This window comes from Astatotilapia calliptera, chromosome 10, assembly GCF_964374335.1.
Source record: "Astatotilapia calliptera chromosome 10, fAstCal68.1, whole genome shotgun sequence".
Classification (NCBI taxonomy): domain Eukaryota; kingdom Metazoa; phylum Chordata; class Actinopteri; order Cichliformes; family Cichlidae; genus Astatotilapia; species Astatotilapia calliptera.
This window is the reverse complement of record NC_137431.1, coordinates 28,576,655-28,591,976: the sequence shown is the minus strand read 5'-3', so window position 1 is coordinate 28,591,976 and position 15,322 is coordinate 28,576,655. Positions and strand designations below refer to the sequence as shown.

Genomic DNA, 15,322 nt, shown 5'->3' with positions numbered 1-15,322 from the left:
GTATATACGTAGGTATGGATAGATAGAAACATATATGTGTATATATTAAAAAAAAAAAAAAAAAAAAAAAAAAATTACACATAACATATAATGTAATTACAAGGAGGTATTTCTGTAGTCTATTGATACTAGATAGTGGAAAAGGGGTGGGATTAAATAAGCTTATGCTTCTTCCTGCTCCTTTTTGAACATGGACGTTATTTGGAGTTGTGGTTGCTCGTTTTCCTTTTGTTTGCTTTGTTCATTTGTCTCTTTTAATTCTATTTTTTTTTTTTTATACTTTTTCAACATGTTCAAAATAAAGATTCAATCAATCAATCAATCAATCAATCAAGACGACCTTGCAAATTTGAAAACAAAAAACAGAGAGAACAGATGAAAATTGGAAGAAACAAATACATACTGAGGCTTTCAGAATATTTCAGTGCATAAAAAACTACAGAAAAACAGGCTGTTGATGTAGACAACTCACAATTTGGTAATTCTTTCTGCACCGGTAACCCCTCCAGACCTTCTGAATAACAGTCACAGCGCCCTTCAGTCTGAGGAAGTTTGTTCTTGGAGGAGTGACAGAAGGAAACAAACTAGATTTCAAACCTTTATCTTTGTAGGTTAAGACAGAAATCTCTTTTCATTACTCCTTTGCTTCACGCTGTGGTAAACCAAAGATATGTATATATCCTGGACCTAATTTTACACTTTAAGGAAGAAGAGAGCATAATTCCAATGAGCTACAAACACTTTTGATATTTGGGAATCGCCTACAAGTCGCTTACCTCTCTTTAAGCCCACGCACAGCCTTCTGGATAAGGATGACCTTGTCGGTGATGGCGTTGTCCCTCTCTATCTCCAGCTGCATGTCGTGGTGATCCTGAAAGGAGACAAAGTGGCAAATAAAGAAAAGAAAAGTTATTAAATTATAATATGCAACAAAAAGGCACAGTAGAGCTCTTTTGCCAAAACTATGTTTAATAACTTAAATAAAACACTTGAAATTATCTTTATAGGAGCTCGTGTTTTTTGCCTTGGGGACCCATACTGAGACAATTCGTCTAGAGGGAACAAACTTGAGCTATTAAAGTAAAAAATGTTCTTGGTCATCAAAGTTTTTGGTGATTTTGCTTTTATTAGAAAAGAACAGTAGAAACAGCCAGGAAGTACAGCATTTCTACCTAGTGTATACCCTAACCACATACAATTGACCTGCTAGGATGGTTTGCCCCCTCAAAGTGTCTGGTTGGGGATGACAGCAGTGAATGTCATTGACTGATTGAGCATGCTTGTGTTTTCTCTTTTTGCTGCTATGCTAAAAAGAACCTGCAAAATCAAAAAAGTTTATTGAGCTGCAGAAGAAATCCTGTGATAAATGAACTAAAGACCTTGTTCAACATTTACACAGATGGACACTGCAGTGAGCTTCATTAAGAAGGTCTAAAACTTTTTTTAAGGCAGAAAAGCCTTTTGCTACATCACCAGGAGCCTAAACTGTCTAATATTCTGCCGAATATTCAGAAGTCTTTGGATCAAGGCCTCAGTAAGCTAACTTTCACATGAGGAAACCAACCTTTAGAAAGATTTTAGTCTTTCCAATCTGCCAGTCATCATGTTTTCCCAGCCGGGCCTGGACTATTTGCTGACAGGTTCCCCGTAAGTCCTCCTGGAAAGAAAAAATGAGAAATAATGACTCCTGACATGAATTTGTACTTTGTTTTAAGGTTTATCATTAAGATTTTCATCAGAATTAAGGAAACGTTGAATTACAGTCAGTTTAACTCTTTCGACCTTAGACACCTACTGGGGTAACCCTCGTTTCTCTTCTCTGAACTTTCTGAGCTGTCATATTAGATTTCCTGCCTATAAAACAAAATGACTGATGTCAGGGGGATCTTGGAAAAATCCAGAACAAACCACAACTTTACTGATATATAGTAAAAAATGTCAAAACTCATCATTAACGCTACAGGGGAGGTCATCAAATGTTGTCTCAATGGGGGAAAGAGTTAAGAAGGTTATGTAGCAATGTGTCAATTTTAAATTTAACAAACATCTATTAAATATATCCAAATATATTTTTTAAGTAAGTTAATTTAAGGTCAAAATTCATTAAAGACAGCTTCAAATACTTTCCAAACCATATTCACATTTTTAAACAAGGGTATGCTGCTGTAAATATACCGTAATTATATTTGATACAAGACTGGAAGCTCAAATAGCCTCTACACCGTGTTTTATATGCTGTATTAATGTGGATATATGCTCTAAAAATCCATCATTCTGTAATCTAAGTAAAAGATTCTTTAATAATAATGATAATATCTCAGCTAAAATAATCTGTCAGGACTAAGCAGTGAAACAGATGACTGATTTTAATGTTGACCTGTATGTGAGCAGGTTTGACGCCAGGCATCAGGACTCGGTAACGATCCACAAATTCGGCGAAGGTGTATCTGATTGGATAACCCGCCCGCCTAATCCGGATGGTCTCCATCATGCCAGAGTAGCGCAGCTGACGAACGCACAGCTCTCGATCAAACAGCTGAGAAGGAGAAACAAGCATCCAGTGTTAAAACGTGAGTTAACCCTTTTCTGCAGTGCCTCCTGATTTGCAAATGAAGGCTTATAAAGGTTTGGGGTTCAAACCAAAACTAAATCTACATCATGCTAAAGTGGGTCACACAATCACTGGTGAGCTATAAGCTATGAATACGTGAAATTAGAAGCTTACAGGCCCAGTTTTATTTTAGTTTCAAACTAATGTTTGTGATGCTTGTGTTTTAGACCATTTCTATAATTTCAGGAGCGTTAGTTAGCTTATCGCAGCTAACTACGTTTCAGGAAGATAGTTTTCCCAGCCAAAATATAGTCCTACTGATAGTCTTATGTTACTGCAATAATACTTTTTATGACTTTTTATGACTGTATGTTCAGCATTACGAGTGTTGAGTTTTTCATGAGTTTACCTTCAGATAGAGCCAGCGTTTTCATGCTGTAATAAGCTTTTATGCCGGGTATATGCTAAGCTAATTTAGCATCATCAGTTTTCTCATTTAACTCCACAACTATGAGAAAGTTTAATATATATATATATATATATATATATATATATATATATATATAGTAAAGAAAACTTTACTATATAACAGAGACAGTCTGTTTTCCTGTTTTCACAAGGGGGCAGTGCTATGCCGTGGCTGCACTCTGAACTAGGGTGACCAACTCTTTTCCCCCGGACATGTCCACTTTTCACATTCTGTCCGGGGGGATTTAAGAAGTTATATAAGTCATAACATAAGAAGTTATGACCTGCAGTCTATCTGGGTCAGATATAAACCAAGTTTAGGTGGAGTTTATTTTCGTTGTGCTGACATTTTACAGTCAGTTACAATAACTCGTACTGCGTGCTAGCTAGCATGACGGAGTTTCTATACAGCTGGGTGGGTGCTATGTTACTGATAGTGATATGATATCGGTTTGGATATGTGGCGAGATGGAAACATGAAGATGAAACCAGGAGATGTCCTTACTGAATCATCAGAGCTAAACAGGTGATGGAGAAACAGGATTACCTTTTAGGTGACATGAATGAGTTGAAGGGAAGTTATGAACTGTTTCTGAGAGACAAATAACACCAGGATCCTTTTCTATGTAGCTGACAGCTGGTAACTGTGTCAGGGGCGGGTCTAGCAAAGTTTTGCCAGGGGGCAGGTAGGGCATTAACAGGGAGAGGGGGCACAAGGAAATACTTTTCTTTCTTATTCTCATTTAAAATGTCTCACTTTTATTAAATAATTATCTGAATCTTACAAACAAAGTTCTTATCTGATGTAAAATGTATAGAAATCATACATATACCAACAAGACTGTACATCACTGTCACAACAGTGTTCGTTTTCATTCAAAGGCTTTATGGCTTTTCCTATAATACCTGGTGGGCCGGTCTCTAGTCAAAATGCCCTGGTCAAGTTTTTGTCCCAGTCCAGCCCTCATACCGACCCAGTACTGGTAATTCTTTTTATGCAGATGAGGCATTATTTCTGTACCATTATTTAATTCCAGAGGTTTTTAAGTTATTTTTTTTTGCACTTGTTGACTTGTAAAAGCCTATATGACATATTTTATTTCACAATTAATTAACCACACAGAGAAGGCATCGTTTAAATATGTTAAATATGTTTCTTTAAGCAAGTTCTTCATGACTGAGCTAAGTGTCCTCTTTTTTTGGAAATCAAAATATGGTCACCCTACTCTGAACATATCTCTGTACTCTGGGGCATCGCAACACAGAAGCGCATACATAGTAATAAATCACGCTCACCATGGGTTTTTTAAGTTCGTTGGGTTTTATACAGCGAACGAAGAACGGCTGACACACACTGAGCGTCCTCATCAGCAGCTCCAGAGATCGTTTGAATTGACTGCTCAGAGTCGGGGAGCGCTTCCTCGTCTCAACGCCCTACGAACGCAAACACATACAAAACAGATAGTTTCAGAATGTTTGCACTGCAGGTAAAGACATGCTATTGATGCTGCTGTAATGGGACATCACAATGGTATATAAAACACCCTAAATGGGAATTTAATTTTGAACCTCTACAACCATAAATAACCAGTGGCTTCAAACTCTTAAGATCCACAAAGCAAACACAGATTGCTCTCACGTTATTTCTATTGCACACGACGGACAATTAAAAGAGGAGACAACACAAAATCTCTGACACCAGTTGTCACTGTGATCCTGTGAGTAAAGCCAAAACAAAATTAGATTTAAACATTTTAAAAGCATGCAGGAGTTTTCGTCTGTATGCAGAACTGCCTACTGTGTCAGAGAGTTTGAAAGATTATTTTTCATTAACTTCACGCCAAATTTCCCCTCATCAGCACAATGTTCCCCTCTGCTTTTGGCACACCTGTGAAATAAAAAGAAGGGCTGAGAGGGAGCAGAGGGATGCTGCTAAGCACGTCATGGATAATTGGACTCGGCTTAAGAGAACACACACGGGGTTGGAGGGACCACATGTGGCTAAAGGCTGGTGATTACCTTGGGAGCAGGTGTGCTGGGCTGCTGATAGCCACATAGAAACTGATTTCAGGAGGAAAAGAAAGAGGAAAGAGAAAAGAGAGCAGAGTGAGAGGAGGTGTTTGTCATTAGGAGAGAAGCCGAAGGAAGGCAGAAGACACGCACGATGTTAACAACACCGGTCTACAGATTTAAAACGCTTCAGAAAGAAACTGAAAATGATGCAATGTGTTAAAGTAGGGTTGCTCGGCTATGGTAAAAAACATATTCATGATCATTTTGATCAATATTGTAATTTCATAAGTACATGGTTAATCTAATTACTTACAAGCTTAAACATCATGCAATTTATAAATCTTTAAAACAAATTAATAAAGAGAGAGGTGGATGCGGTGTGGGACATCGGGTCATCAGGTAGGGAGCTAGGACCTTTAAGCTTGCCTCACAAGGGCAACTCACAGTCCCTGCAAAGCTGCAGCCACACCAAAGACAGGGGGTGGCAGATGTGCACATCGTGGGAGATCTGTGCAGTGGGAGAGTGATGGAAAGCCACAGTCTCATGTTGCTGACAGGGGCCGGGTAAAACAAAGGCAGCTGCTCAGGCTTAATGTCTTTTACTTCTTCTACCTACTGCTCTTGACCAAAGGCTCTCTTTCTGTCATTGTAGCTCAAGCTGAACAAACAATCGGTGAGGCTGAACTCTTCGAGAGGCGTGAAGGTGCGCTGCTGTAAAAGCCTTCATAAGTTTGCAGTGAAAATTAATCCAAGAAAGTAATAATTTCTTCCAGCTCAAAGCCAAAATAATAAATAAAGTGAATATCGATTATTTACCAACCCAAATAACCAAATAACAAAACAGAAAAAAGATACAACATACAGTGTCATGATTTTAATGCATTTGTTGGTCTCACCATGGCAACATCAGCCTGGAAGATCTGCTTGATGAACTTATTCTTGGACGAGTGGACGAGCTGAATGATGTCAGTGTGGAGGCTGTCTCGGTTTTTCTCCAGGAAGCCTGAAAGGAGGGCGTAATGAGAAAAAGCAAGACAGAGGACTGATTATATCTTATTTGAATCAACATTTTTACTGCACTGATTTTTGCACAGAAATTTATTTACAAAAAAATATCACTATATCTTGGTCATGTTTTCAACACTAAATTGAACTGAAACGTTTTAATCAATATCTTCTGTGAGTGTGACAACTGCTAACTTGCTTGAATGACCTTTTCAGATTAAATGAGAATGCAATGATTTTAAAGGAACAAGCTAAACTTCACACAGCAGCACAGTATCGTGCATGAGCAATATTCAATTAAATTTTATTTATATAGCACCAAATCACAACAGTCACCTCAAGTTGCAATACATGTATTTAAGAGAAGTTTAGGTTTTGCATTCACATCAATTTCCAAACAAACTCAAACAAACCAAGGGATATTTTCCTGAGGATGAAACGACATGTTAGTGAATTCTGTTCAAAGCTGGTCTGCATGTTGTAGCTTAGAGACATTAAACAAAGTGAGGTTAAGTTGTTAAACTTAACCTCCTAGGACCCGAACTCTTCCACGGCATGCATTTTTCATTTCTCTTTGATATTTGGGCATATTGGGAACCAATGAATGTAAAAACAAAGAATTACCAGATTTTTTTTTTTACCTGATTTTTGTTTCTAAGAAAAATGAGAGCCACGTATGAGGATATTCATTTAAAATTTCGATAGAACAGTAGCATATAATGTCCTCGTAAGTGGATATCAGGCCCTTGTAGAGCAACATTGAGTATTTTGGTCTAAATAACCCAAAATGGGATGTCCACATATGTGGACGCCAGGTCCTAGGAGGTTAAAATTAAAAAAATAGTTAATCCACACCGGAACCAGCCACACAGGACAAATAAACACTGGGAATGGGGCTGGTCCTGAGTTAAGGAGTGTGTTGAAACTGATGATCAGCCACTAGTGAACATTCCAGGCTGTGGTTGTCTAGGTAACCCTATGTATTTACCATGGTCTCACACGTCAGTCAACAGTATCCTTCACTCTCATGTGTTGTGGCTTCAGTGTCTTGTCTTGAAGTTGAGAGGCCAATGGGCGGGTCCCCGTAGTGCCCGTAGTCACTTAAAGTCGCTGAATGTAATTGACTTTCAGTGGCTTCTGGACTAGGGATGGGTACCGGTATCATTCAATTCAATTCAATTCAATTCAATTTCTTTATTGTCCCACAAGGGGAAATTAGTTTAGCAGCAGGAGGATAAGAACAAACAGAACAATACTATAAAACAATAATAACAATAATGATAAAAAATTCAAGGACAATTATTTGCCATTAAGGAGACAAGACGCAGTAGGGATAAAAGAGACCTGGAGTCTTTTAGTCCTCCTCGGAGGTATTCTAAAACGGCGGCCGGAAGGCAACAACTCAAACTCACTGTGAAGTGGATGGTTCACACAATTAATAATAGAATGAGCCTTTCTAAGCACATTTCTATTGTAAATGGCCAAAAGTCCATCTTGCCAGCGCCCTGAAATTTTGCTAGCAGTTTTTACCAGAAGTCCCAACCGATTCTTGTTCTTCACCGTTAGGTTACCAAACCAGGCAGCGATACAAAAAGACATCACAGATTCGATAAAACTTCTATAAAACAAGGACAACATCTCAGATGAGACGTTAAAAGATCTCATTTTCCTTAAAAAGAACAGTCTTTGTTGAACTTTTTTAGTAGTGGCATCAGCATGAGATTCAAAACACAGTTTATGGTCAAGTACCACACCTAGATATTTATAACTCTCAACGATCCCAATATCGGCAGTTTTAATGATAGTGGGTGATGAGCTATAAGAGGACTTCCTAAAATCAATAATCATGTCTTTAGTTTTTGACACATTAAGTGAAAGGAAGGACTCATCACACCAATTCACAAAATCATCTACAACCTGTCCATGGCCTGACTCGTCCCCCACTAGAAGACTGACGATCACTGTGTCGTCAGCAAACTTCAGGATGTGTCTGTTTGTGAAATTGCTGCGACACTCATTTGTGTACAGAATGAACAGAAGGGGAGAGAGGCAACAACCCTGGGGTGATCCAGTAGAGGAGGAGAGCACATCAGAAAAGACATGATTTACCCTCACACATTGTGACCTATTAGTCAGAAAGTCTGTCACCCAGCCGACCAGACTAGTGTCAAGCTTGAAATGATTGTAAAGCCTGTCAGCAAGTAAGAGGGGTTGAATTGTATTAAATGCAGATGAAAAGTCAGCAAATAATAATCTTGCATGGGTGTGGGGGGCCTCAAGATGCTTATACAAGAGATGCAGGAGTGTGACAACAGCATCCTCCACACCTCTCCCTGCTCTATAGGCAAACTGGAAGGGGTCAAGATGGTGTTCAACATGCATTAAAATCTCCTTCTTAATTATCTTCTCAAATGTCTTCATCACTAAAGAAGTCAGAGCCACAGGCCTAAAATCATTCAGTGCCTTAGGAGAACTGCCCTTAGCAACAGGGACAATGATCGCATGTTTCCAAATTTTAGGTACTGTCTGTAGCTCTAAAGAAAGTGAGAAGATATAGTGAAAAATCCCACTCAGCTGATCAGCACAAGTTCTCAGTACCTGTCCACAGATGTTGTCAGGTCCAGGACTCTTGCTTTTGGTATGTCTAAAAAGATTAGCTACCCCTGTCTCATCAATACAAATAGATGGGGGAGTGATGGTCTTTTCCCTCAGTGTGCTGGTCTGCCTAGAACAATCATAGTTCTCAAAACGAAGGTAAAAACTGTTAAGACTGTCTGCCAGATGTTTGTCAGAGGTAAACCCCTCTAAGGTAATGCTGCTTTTACCTTTCGTCTGTAGCCCTGCCATTGTTGGCACCGGTTCTGACATAAACGGTAGTAACCAGACCGAAAAGCAGCGCACATTTCAGTGCTTTTTTCCCTGAGATGTCATACACTTTGGATTCTAGCCAATCATTTTACCTTTCCAAGGATAGTAGGCGGGCCCAGGTACGTACGTTCTTTTAGAGCAGAACTACAGCTTAAAAATGCCCAAGGCGAAGCAGTCAAAATTCTGGCTGTACTCCACAGCAAAAGATGCAAACTCAGCAGCCTGCAACAAGTGCTTTAAGCTGATACTGTGCAAAGGTAACACCTCGAATCTGATGAAACACCTGGTGACGCATAGCAGGTTTTTTTTAAGCCGAGAAATGCGCCGTATTTGATAGCTTGCTGTGAGACCTCACACCGGCACATCTACTGCCGGTGTGGAGCCTGTTATCGGAACCGGAGTTAGCAACATCCCCCCAAGAACCCGAAGAGGAGAGTCCTGGCCCCTAGCCCTGCCAGTGTAGCAGAAATGATGACGGATGATGATGGCAGCAGCAGCCGTTCTTCTCTGGGTCAGTAGCTTAATGTTGTTCGTGTGTAATTTACGTTGAGTAGGCTAATCACGTTATTAAAATAATGCACATAAGGTGAACTAGCAAACACCATCGTAGTTACATGCGGCTGTCTTCTTGTTTGATGGCAAATACTCCCTTCACCCTGGCCAATAAGGCTAAAATTACCAAAGAAAAAGTGGAAAACAGCTAAAAATGAGAGGTTTTTGGACAAAGTTTGTGTTTTTTCCATTGTTTAAGCACTGCTTCCAGCCAAGAGTGATACCATATATGACCTATAGCTGCAGAAAAGGCTAACATTGTTATTTTTTTACAAACAAACAGCTAAACATAAGAGGTTTTTGGACAAGTTTGTGTTTTCCATTCTTTAAGCACCGGTTCGAGCACCGGTTCGAGCACCGTTTAAGCACCGGCAACGTTTCAAAAGTACCGGTTTGGCACCAGTATCGGATAAAACCTAAACGATACCCATCCCTACTCTGGACGCTACATTGCTGCTAGTCACTTCCTGTGTGGATGCCCTTTTAAACTTTTCTCAACTACCAATGAGTGTGAAGGATATGACATTAACTTATGACAAGTTGGTAGACATGTTAGATGGTTACTAGGCAACCAGAGCCGACTCCCAGCATCAAAACGATGCACGATGAGTGAATCGCTTCCTGTGTCGATATCCCTTAAGACCGGAACATCTGGCTTAAATGATTTCTTTGTAACTATTCTTCTGGCATCTAAACTCTAAATTCTTGCTTTGATTTTTGCAGATGAAGAATTTCTGATTGAAACCGATATTTATCCTTAATATCCTCTTTAATGTAATTCTGAGTGAATCTTGTGAAACAAAGTGTTCATTTTTGGACCAGCTCAGAGTATGTGATAATGATTAGTTTCTCCAGCAGCTGTAAGAGCCTGAGAGGTGAGAGCTCTGGTCAGATGTGATGAAGCATCTATTAAGACTGCTGTGGCCAAACACCCTCCATGAGACCCTCATCCGAACTGTCTGTGCTTCCTCAGAAAAAACTTCTTCAGACCAAAGTTATTTTTTAATCAATATGATCTTAATGTGCCTGCTGGTAACTTTCCCTACTGACCTTTTAAAAGTAATAACTCGGGAAGAACACATTTGTTTTGAGGAAACAAGAAAAATCCTGTCAGGACAGGTTGATTTCAGAATCAATATCCTCTCAGTGTGCCTGCTGCTAACTTTTCTGAATGACCTTTTGATAGAATGTTTATTTCACCCACTTGATTGAAAGACTCGGGAAAACAACCTTCAAAGGCCAAATTAGGGTCTGGAGTTACTGGAAATTTATGCTTCAGCGGGAAATCAACGTTTTAACCTGATGTGCACCTCCCTAGAAATGTAACTACACGTCAGGTCTATGCAACTTTTGTGACTGGTCTGTTCAGTACAGTCGATTCCTGCTGGCATTTTTAAACGTATCAGTGAGAGAATAAAAATCATTGCTTCAATATAAGTTTAAATCAGACAAACCAACACAAACAGAAAAAATCTGATGAACAGGGACGTACCTCTGGTCTCGTAATGTACCACTCCTGCAAAGTGCTGGATACCAAACTGGGTTTCGTAGCAGTTTTTAGGAGGAATGTAGTTGGAGTTGAGCTTGTGCTGAGAGTTGAGCTTATACAGCATCGTAGCATCAGTTCCCTGAAAAGAAAAAAAAAAAAAAACGCACATCAATCAAAGCCAAATTCAGTAAGACTTATCTTTACAAGTATCTACTAAATATCTGTTGCACCTTGGGAAACTTGCTCTCTTCATCTATGAGGGAGATGATGTTCATGGGTTTGTTGGCGATCATGTCCAATGCATCCTGGTTGTCTGTGAACTCAATGTGCTGCCAGCTGATGTCCTCCAGGTTGTATTCTTCCTGCTCCAGTTTAAAGACGTGGCGGACAAAGAATTGCTGCAAGTTCTCGTTGGCGAAGTTGATGCACAGCTGCTCAAAACTACAGTGGAAAAAAAAAAAAGATGACAGCGTTAAACTAATAAAGTAGCATAAATGATCTACAAAAACACTCTTTTACACAACTTCTCACCTGTTGACGATAAAGTTCTCAAAGCCAAAGATGTCCAGCAAACCGATGGATCTTCGGATGATGGTACTCTCGCAGGAAGGAGGTCGGTATATGGCAGCATTAATCTTATCCACTATCCAGATAAACAACCTCCCGTAGATCCCCTGGATGACAGAATTCATGAACTTTGCTGAAGCAGACTCGCTCACCGCCTCCTAAGTGTGCTTCTTCATCTTCGTTGTACGGCAACGTCATTAGCGTCATTAAGGTTTGGAGACTCCCAAAAATATTTTCCCACAGACCCTTTCCCAGACTTCACTCCAACATAAATACTTCATAGTTATTAGGAATGGGAAAATGTTACACAATTACCACCAAAGGTGTAGAAATAACAAGCAGTGTCCCATCCACCAGCATAGGGGGGTAAGTGGAGGGACACATTTTAAGGTAAGCCAGCACCTTCCAGGTCTGTGTGTGTATCGCACCTGTGCAGGCTCTCCTAACCAAGCTCCATAAAACCATCATGACAGTGACAACAAATGTCCATGCCTTGTAATATTAGCTAGGGTCTTAAATTCTCGCCTGCTCTGCAGAATAAGTGAGTCTTGCATAGTTGTACATGAACGAGCTCTCCAACTTGCAGGTAATGGCTAAATTGGCTCTTTAGCTCACAGCAGATCTCCTGGAGAGTAAGTCAAGGACTCTGTTACCAGCTATAGCTGTAGAGTGTGTCTGCAGAAAGACAGACTCGTAGAAAGAAGAAATTGGATTGTCTGGAGGACAATCACAACATGATCTGTGAAAGACTTGGTGATTACGTGTATTACCTCTAAAACAGGACAAAATCGGTACCTTAACAAAGGCGTCCCTGACATCCAGGCCTTGCTCCACACTTAGAGGGGTGACAACACTTTCACCACGTGTGATGAGGGTTCGTGTCGTCAAACACACCATCACATCTTTAGGCTCCACCTACGGTTCACAACGACCAACAAAAGCATCACCAAAAAAACTGCCAGATATCAATTTGAAAGAGATTTAAAGCCACTCTTTTCTAAGGAAGAACAGTAAAATGGTTGTGTGTCAATCATGTGTGTGAGAACAGTTACAGACCTCCATAAGCGACGCAGCGGTCACCAAGTCAGGAGATCTCACAACCACACAGGCGTCTAAATTATCATAGGTACGAGCTGAGGGAAGCAAGACAGAACATCGTTTTCTTCACAGGTTTGTAAAGTTTGCAAATTTTCTGATTGATGCTTCAGATTTGTGTATTCACGCACCCTCGAATCGCAGGTTTCCCATATGCAGGATGGCAGCCAGAAGCTTGGAAATCTCCCAGGTTTCTGTCTCGGTGAACATGAGAACCTTCATGGCTGACAGGATGCTGGAATAATCACTCAGGTCGTTACGACCGTCACACTTTGTGCAGCTACCCTGTGATATAAAAGAAATCCAACTTCAGGTCTGCTGTTTATGAGCAGAACCAGGCCAGCGGCTCCAGGTAACTGCAATGTGGCTTAATGGGTTTCACCTGACAGCTCCGAGTGAAATGCTCTGGGAAGCAGCTACGTGCTGCTCTTTATCGGAAACGGTAAATTAACTTTACATTATTATTATATTACTTATGATCCCTGAAGCTTTGTGCACAACATTTACTGCACCATTTATGTTTCTGTACTTTAGCTTCATTTTACCATCAGGACACAAGGGCACAGTCTTTTTCCACTCACTGTTTTTATTGTAACCTCATGCATTAATTGAGACATACTTTATTATGATTGGTAATTTTTTCTTTTACTAAAATAACACTTTGTTAATCCTTTGGTTGTGGAGGACCGGAGAGGGTGCACTACATACTGGAGCAAGAACATAAAGAGCTTTAAAGACAAGAGAGTGATTTTAAAAGCAACATGTAAGCTGAAAGGCACCAGTGTGTTCTCTCCTTCCAGGCCCAGTAAACACTCAGACTGTAGAGGTTTGAAATATATTGAGGTTAATTAAAAACATTTTTAATAGAGCAGATAGCAGAGCACTGCAGTAGTCCACCCTGTTATAAACAAACAACACAGTGATGTTCAAAGTGCTAAACTCAGCTGTATGATGGGTACATCGATTTCTTAATTACTCATTTTTATCACTAAAAATGAGTAATTAACTGGCGAGACTCACCATAGTGAGGTAGGAGTAGTCTGTGGCAAGGCCCAGGCCCAGCTTTGACTTCATTTCAGGAGCCATGCCCTTCAACATGCAGTAGAAAATATGGTAGTTTCTCTCATCTGGAGCCTGCAGGAGCAAGAAAGAAGCAAACCCTGTATGTCCGACACACAATATGCTATGCACATGTAAGCAGCATCTACGTGATACTGTTTACGTATCATAAAGAGTATATATTATTAATCTTGGACCAGTATTTATTTTTTTTGTATGTAATATGTCCACATATGCAGGGAGACTGAATAGTTCATCTGCCCCTGTTTAATTAATGATAAATAAATGACTAATTACACACTTTGATTCAGCTGTGAAGAGTTTGATTGTAGCTTGCCTCCACCAGTGTGTGAATGTGTGTGTGAATGGGTGGATGATTGGGTGTGTAAAGCGCTTTGGGGTCCCTAGGCAGGACTAGTAAAAGCGCTATACAAATACAGGCCATTTACCATTAAATATAACAACTCCTGTGAGCACCAAAGTGAAGGCAGCTGCTGTATAAACAAATAATAAATGACAAACTAGTAAAACATTAAGACAGGTGAGACTCCCTCCTGTTAAAAGGGAGTTTTTCTGATTGTCTGATTGTTTGTGTTTTCTTTCTACTATCGTAGGGTCTTTATCTTACTACCTTACAACAACTTAGGCAACGGTTGCTGTGCTTTGGAGCTATATTAATAAAACTGAATTTAAATAAATTGAAAATAATCACAAACCCAAACAAACAAAATCACCATCCAACGTCTTGCAGTTTTAGTTAAATTAATAATTTAATTCTTCAATATTTATTGCAAATATGTGCACAATATCTTCTCTATTTGTTTATTATTTGGCTAATGTGTCATTTATTTTAGTAGTAAAAACAGTCATCATATAAACTTGAGACTGTATGTCTGTCATTGATGTCAGACTTTTGATTTTGTAAAAAAATATTAAACTGTATTTATCTAAGGTTTAGAAGCAGGATCACAACTGCTAGACTCGCTGTCAGATAACCTCTACCCAGGAGCAGCCATCAATCTTCACTCAGCCCCATCCCAAACTGCATTCTCAGGTCTAGATCATTGCTTACCATCCATCTGTCTACAAATGTTGACTAATTGTGGTTGGAGTTGTGAAAGATTTAACATATTTAATCTGGATCTGGTTTCTCACCTGTCGACACACGCGGGACTTCTCCAGCAGGTACTGCTCTATTTTGGCTCCTTCAATGGCCCCTCGCTTATTGAAGTGGATATCTATGTACTTCCCAAAGCGACTGGAGTTGTCATTTCGAATTGTCTTGGCATTGCCGAAAGCTGAAGAAATTGACAAACCAGACGATGAAGGTGACCCATGACACTTTCTTCCATGTTCACTGTCCATTCGTGGACTGAAGGTGATCTTTTTTGGAGTTTAATGCTTACCTTCGAGGATAGGCGTGGCTTCTAGGACTTGCTGCTCTATCCAGGAGTGCTGCCCGCTGATGGCAGCGAGGAACTGCAGAATCAGCTTTGTGCTCTCAGTCTTCCCAGCTCCAGACTCACCGCTGCCTCATAAAGAAAACAGTGACACAGTCATGCAATAAACATGATGATTTCATTACAAATAAACTATTCAAACAGCAGCAGCACACAAAGGATACTAACTATGACCAGCCTTTTTAACCAACAGAG

The 15,322-nt window shown here is 39.9% G+C and overlaps 1 protein-coding gene across 4 annotated transcripts in view; it reads right to left on the bottom strand.

Annotated features, from left to right (window-relative positions):
* Positions 1-15,322, bottom strand: part of myo7ab (myosin VIIAb) — a 65,118-nt gene that overhangs the window by 36,687 nt on the left and 13,109 nt on the right. For 3 of the 4 annotated variants that reach the window (XM_080307600.1, XM_080307599.1, XM_026182793.2), the window contains 16 exons: positions 15,074-15,195; positions 14,823-14,965; positions 13,629-13,742; positions 12,740-12,893; positions 12,570-12,646; positions 12,309-12,428; positions 11,478-11,620; positions 11,177-11,387; positions 10,950-11,085; positions 5,929-6,035; positions 5,039-5,080; positions 4,316-4,453; positions 2,378-2,536; positions 1,565-1,657; positions 777-871; positions 473-557 (listed from right to left, as the gene is read on the bottom strand). In XM_080307600.1, the coding sequence (XP_080163726.1) occupies positions 473-557; positions 777-871; positions 1,565-1,657; positions 2,378-2,536; positions 4,316-4,453; positions 5,039-5,080; positions 5,929-6,035; positions 10,950-11,085; positions 11,177-11,387; positions 11,478-11,620; positions 12,309-12,428; positions 12,570-12,646; positions 12,740-12,893; positions 13,629-13,742; positions 14,823-14,965; positions 15,074-15,195 (1,939 nt within the window). The remainder of the gene's footprint in view (positions 1-472; positions 558-776; positions 872-1,564; positions 1,658-2,377; positions 2,537-4,315; positions 4,454-5,038; positions 5,081-5,928; positions 6,036-10,949; positions 11,086-11,176; positions 11,388-11,477; positions 11,621-12,308; positions 12,429-12,569; positions 12,647-12,739; positions 12,894-13,628; positions 13,743-14,822; positions 14,966-15,073; positions 15,196-15,322) is intronic. The other variant, XM_080307601.1, reaches the window with a different exon arrangement.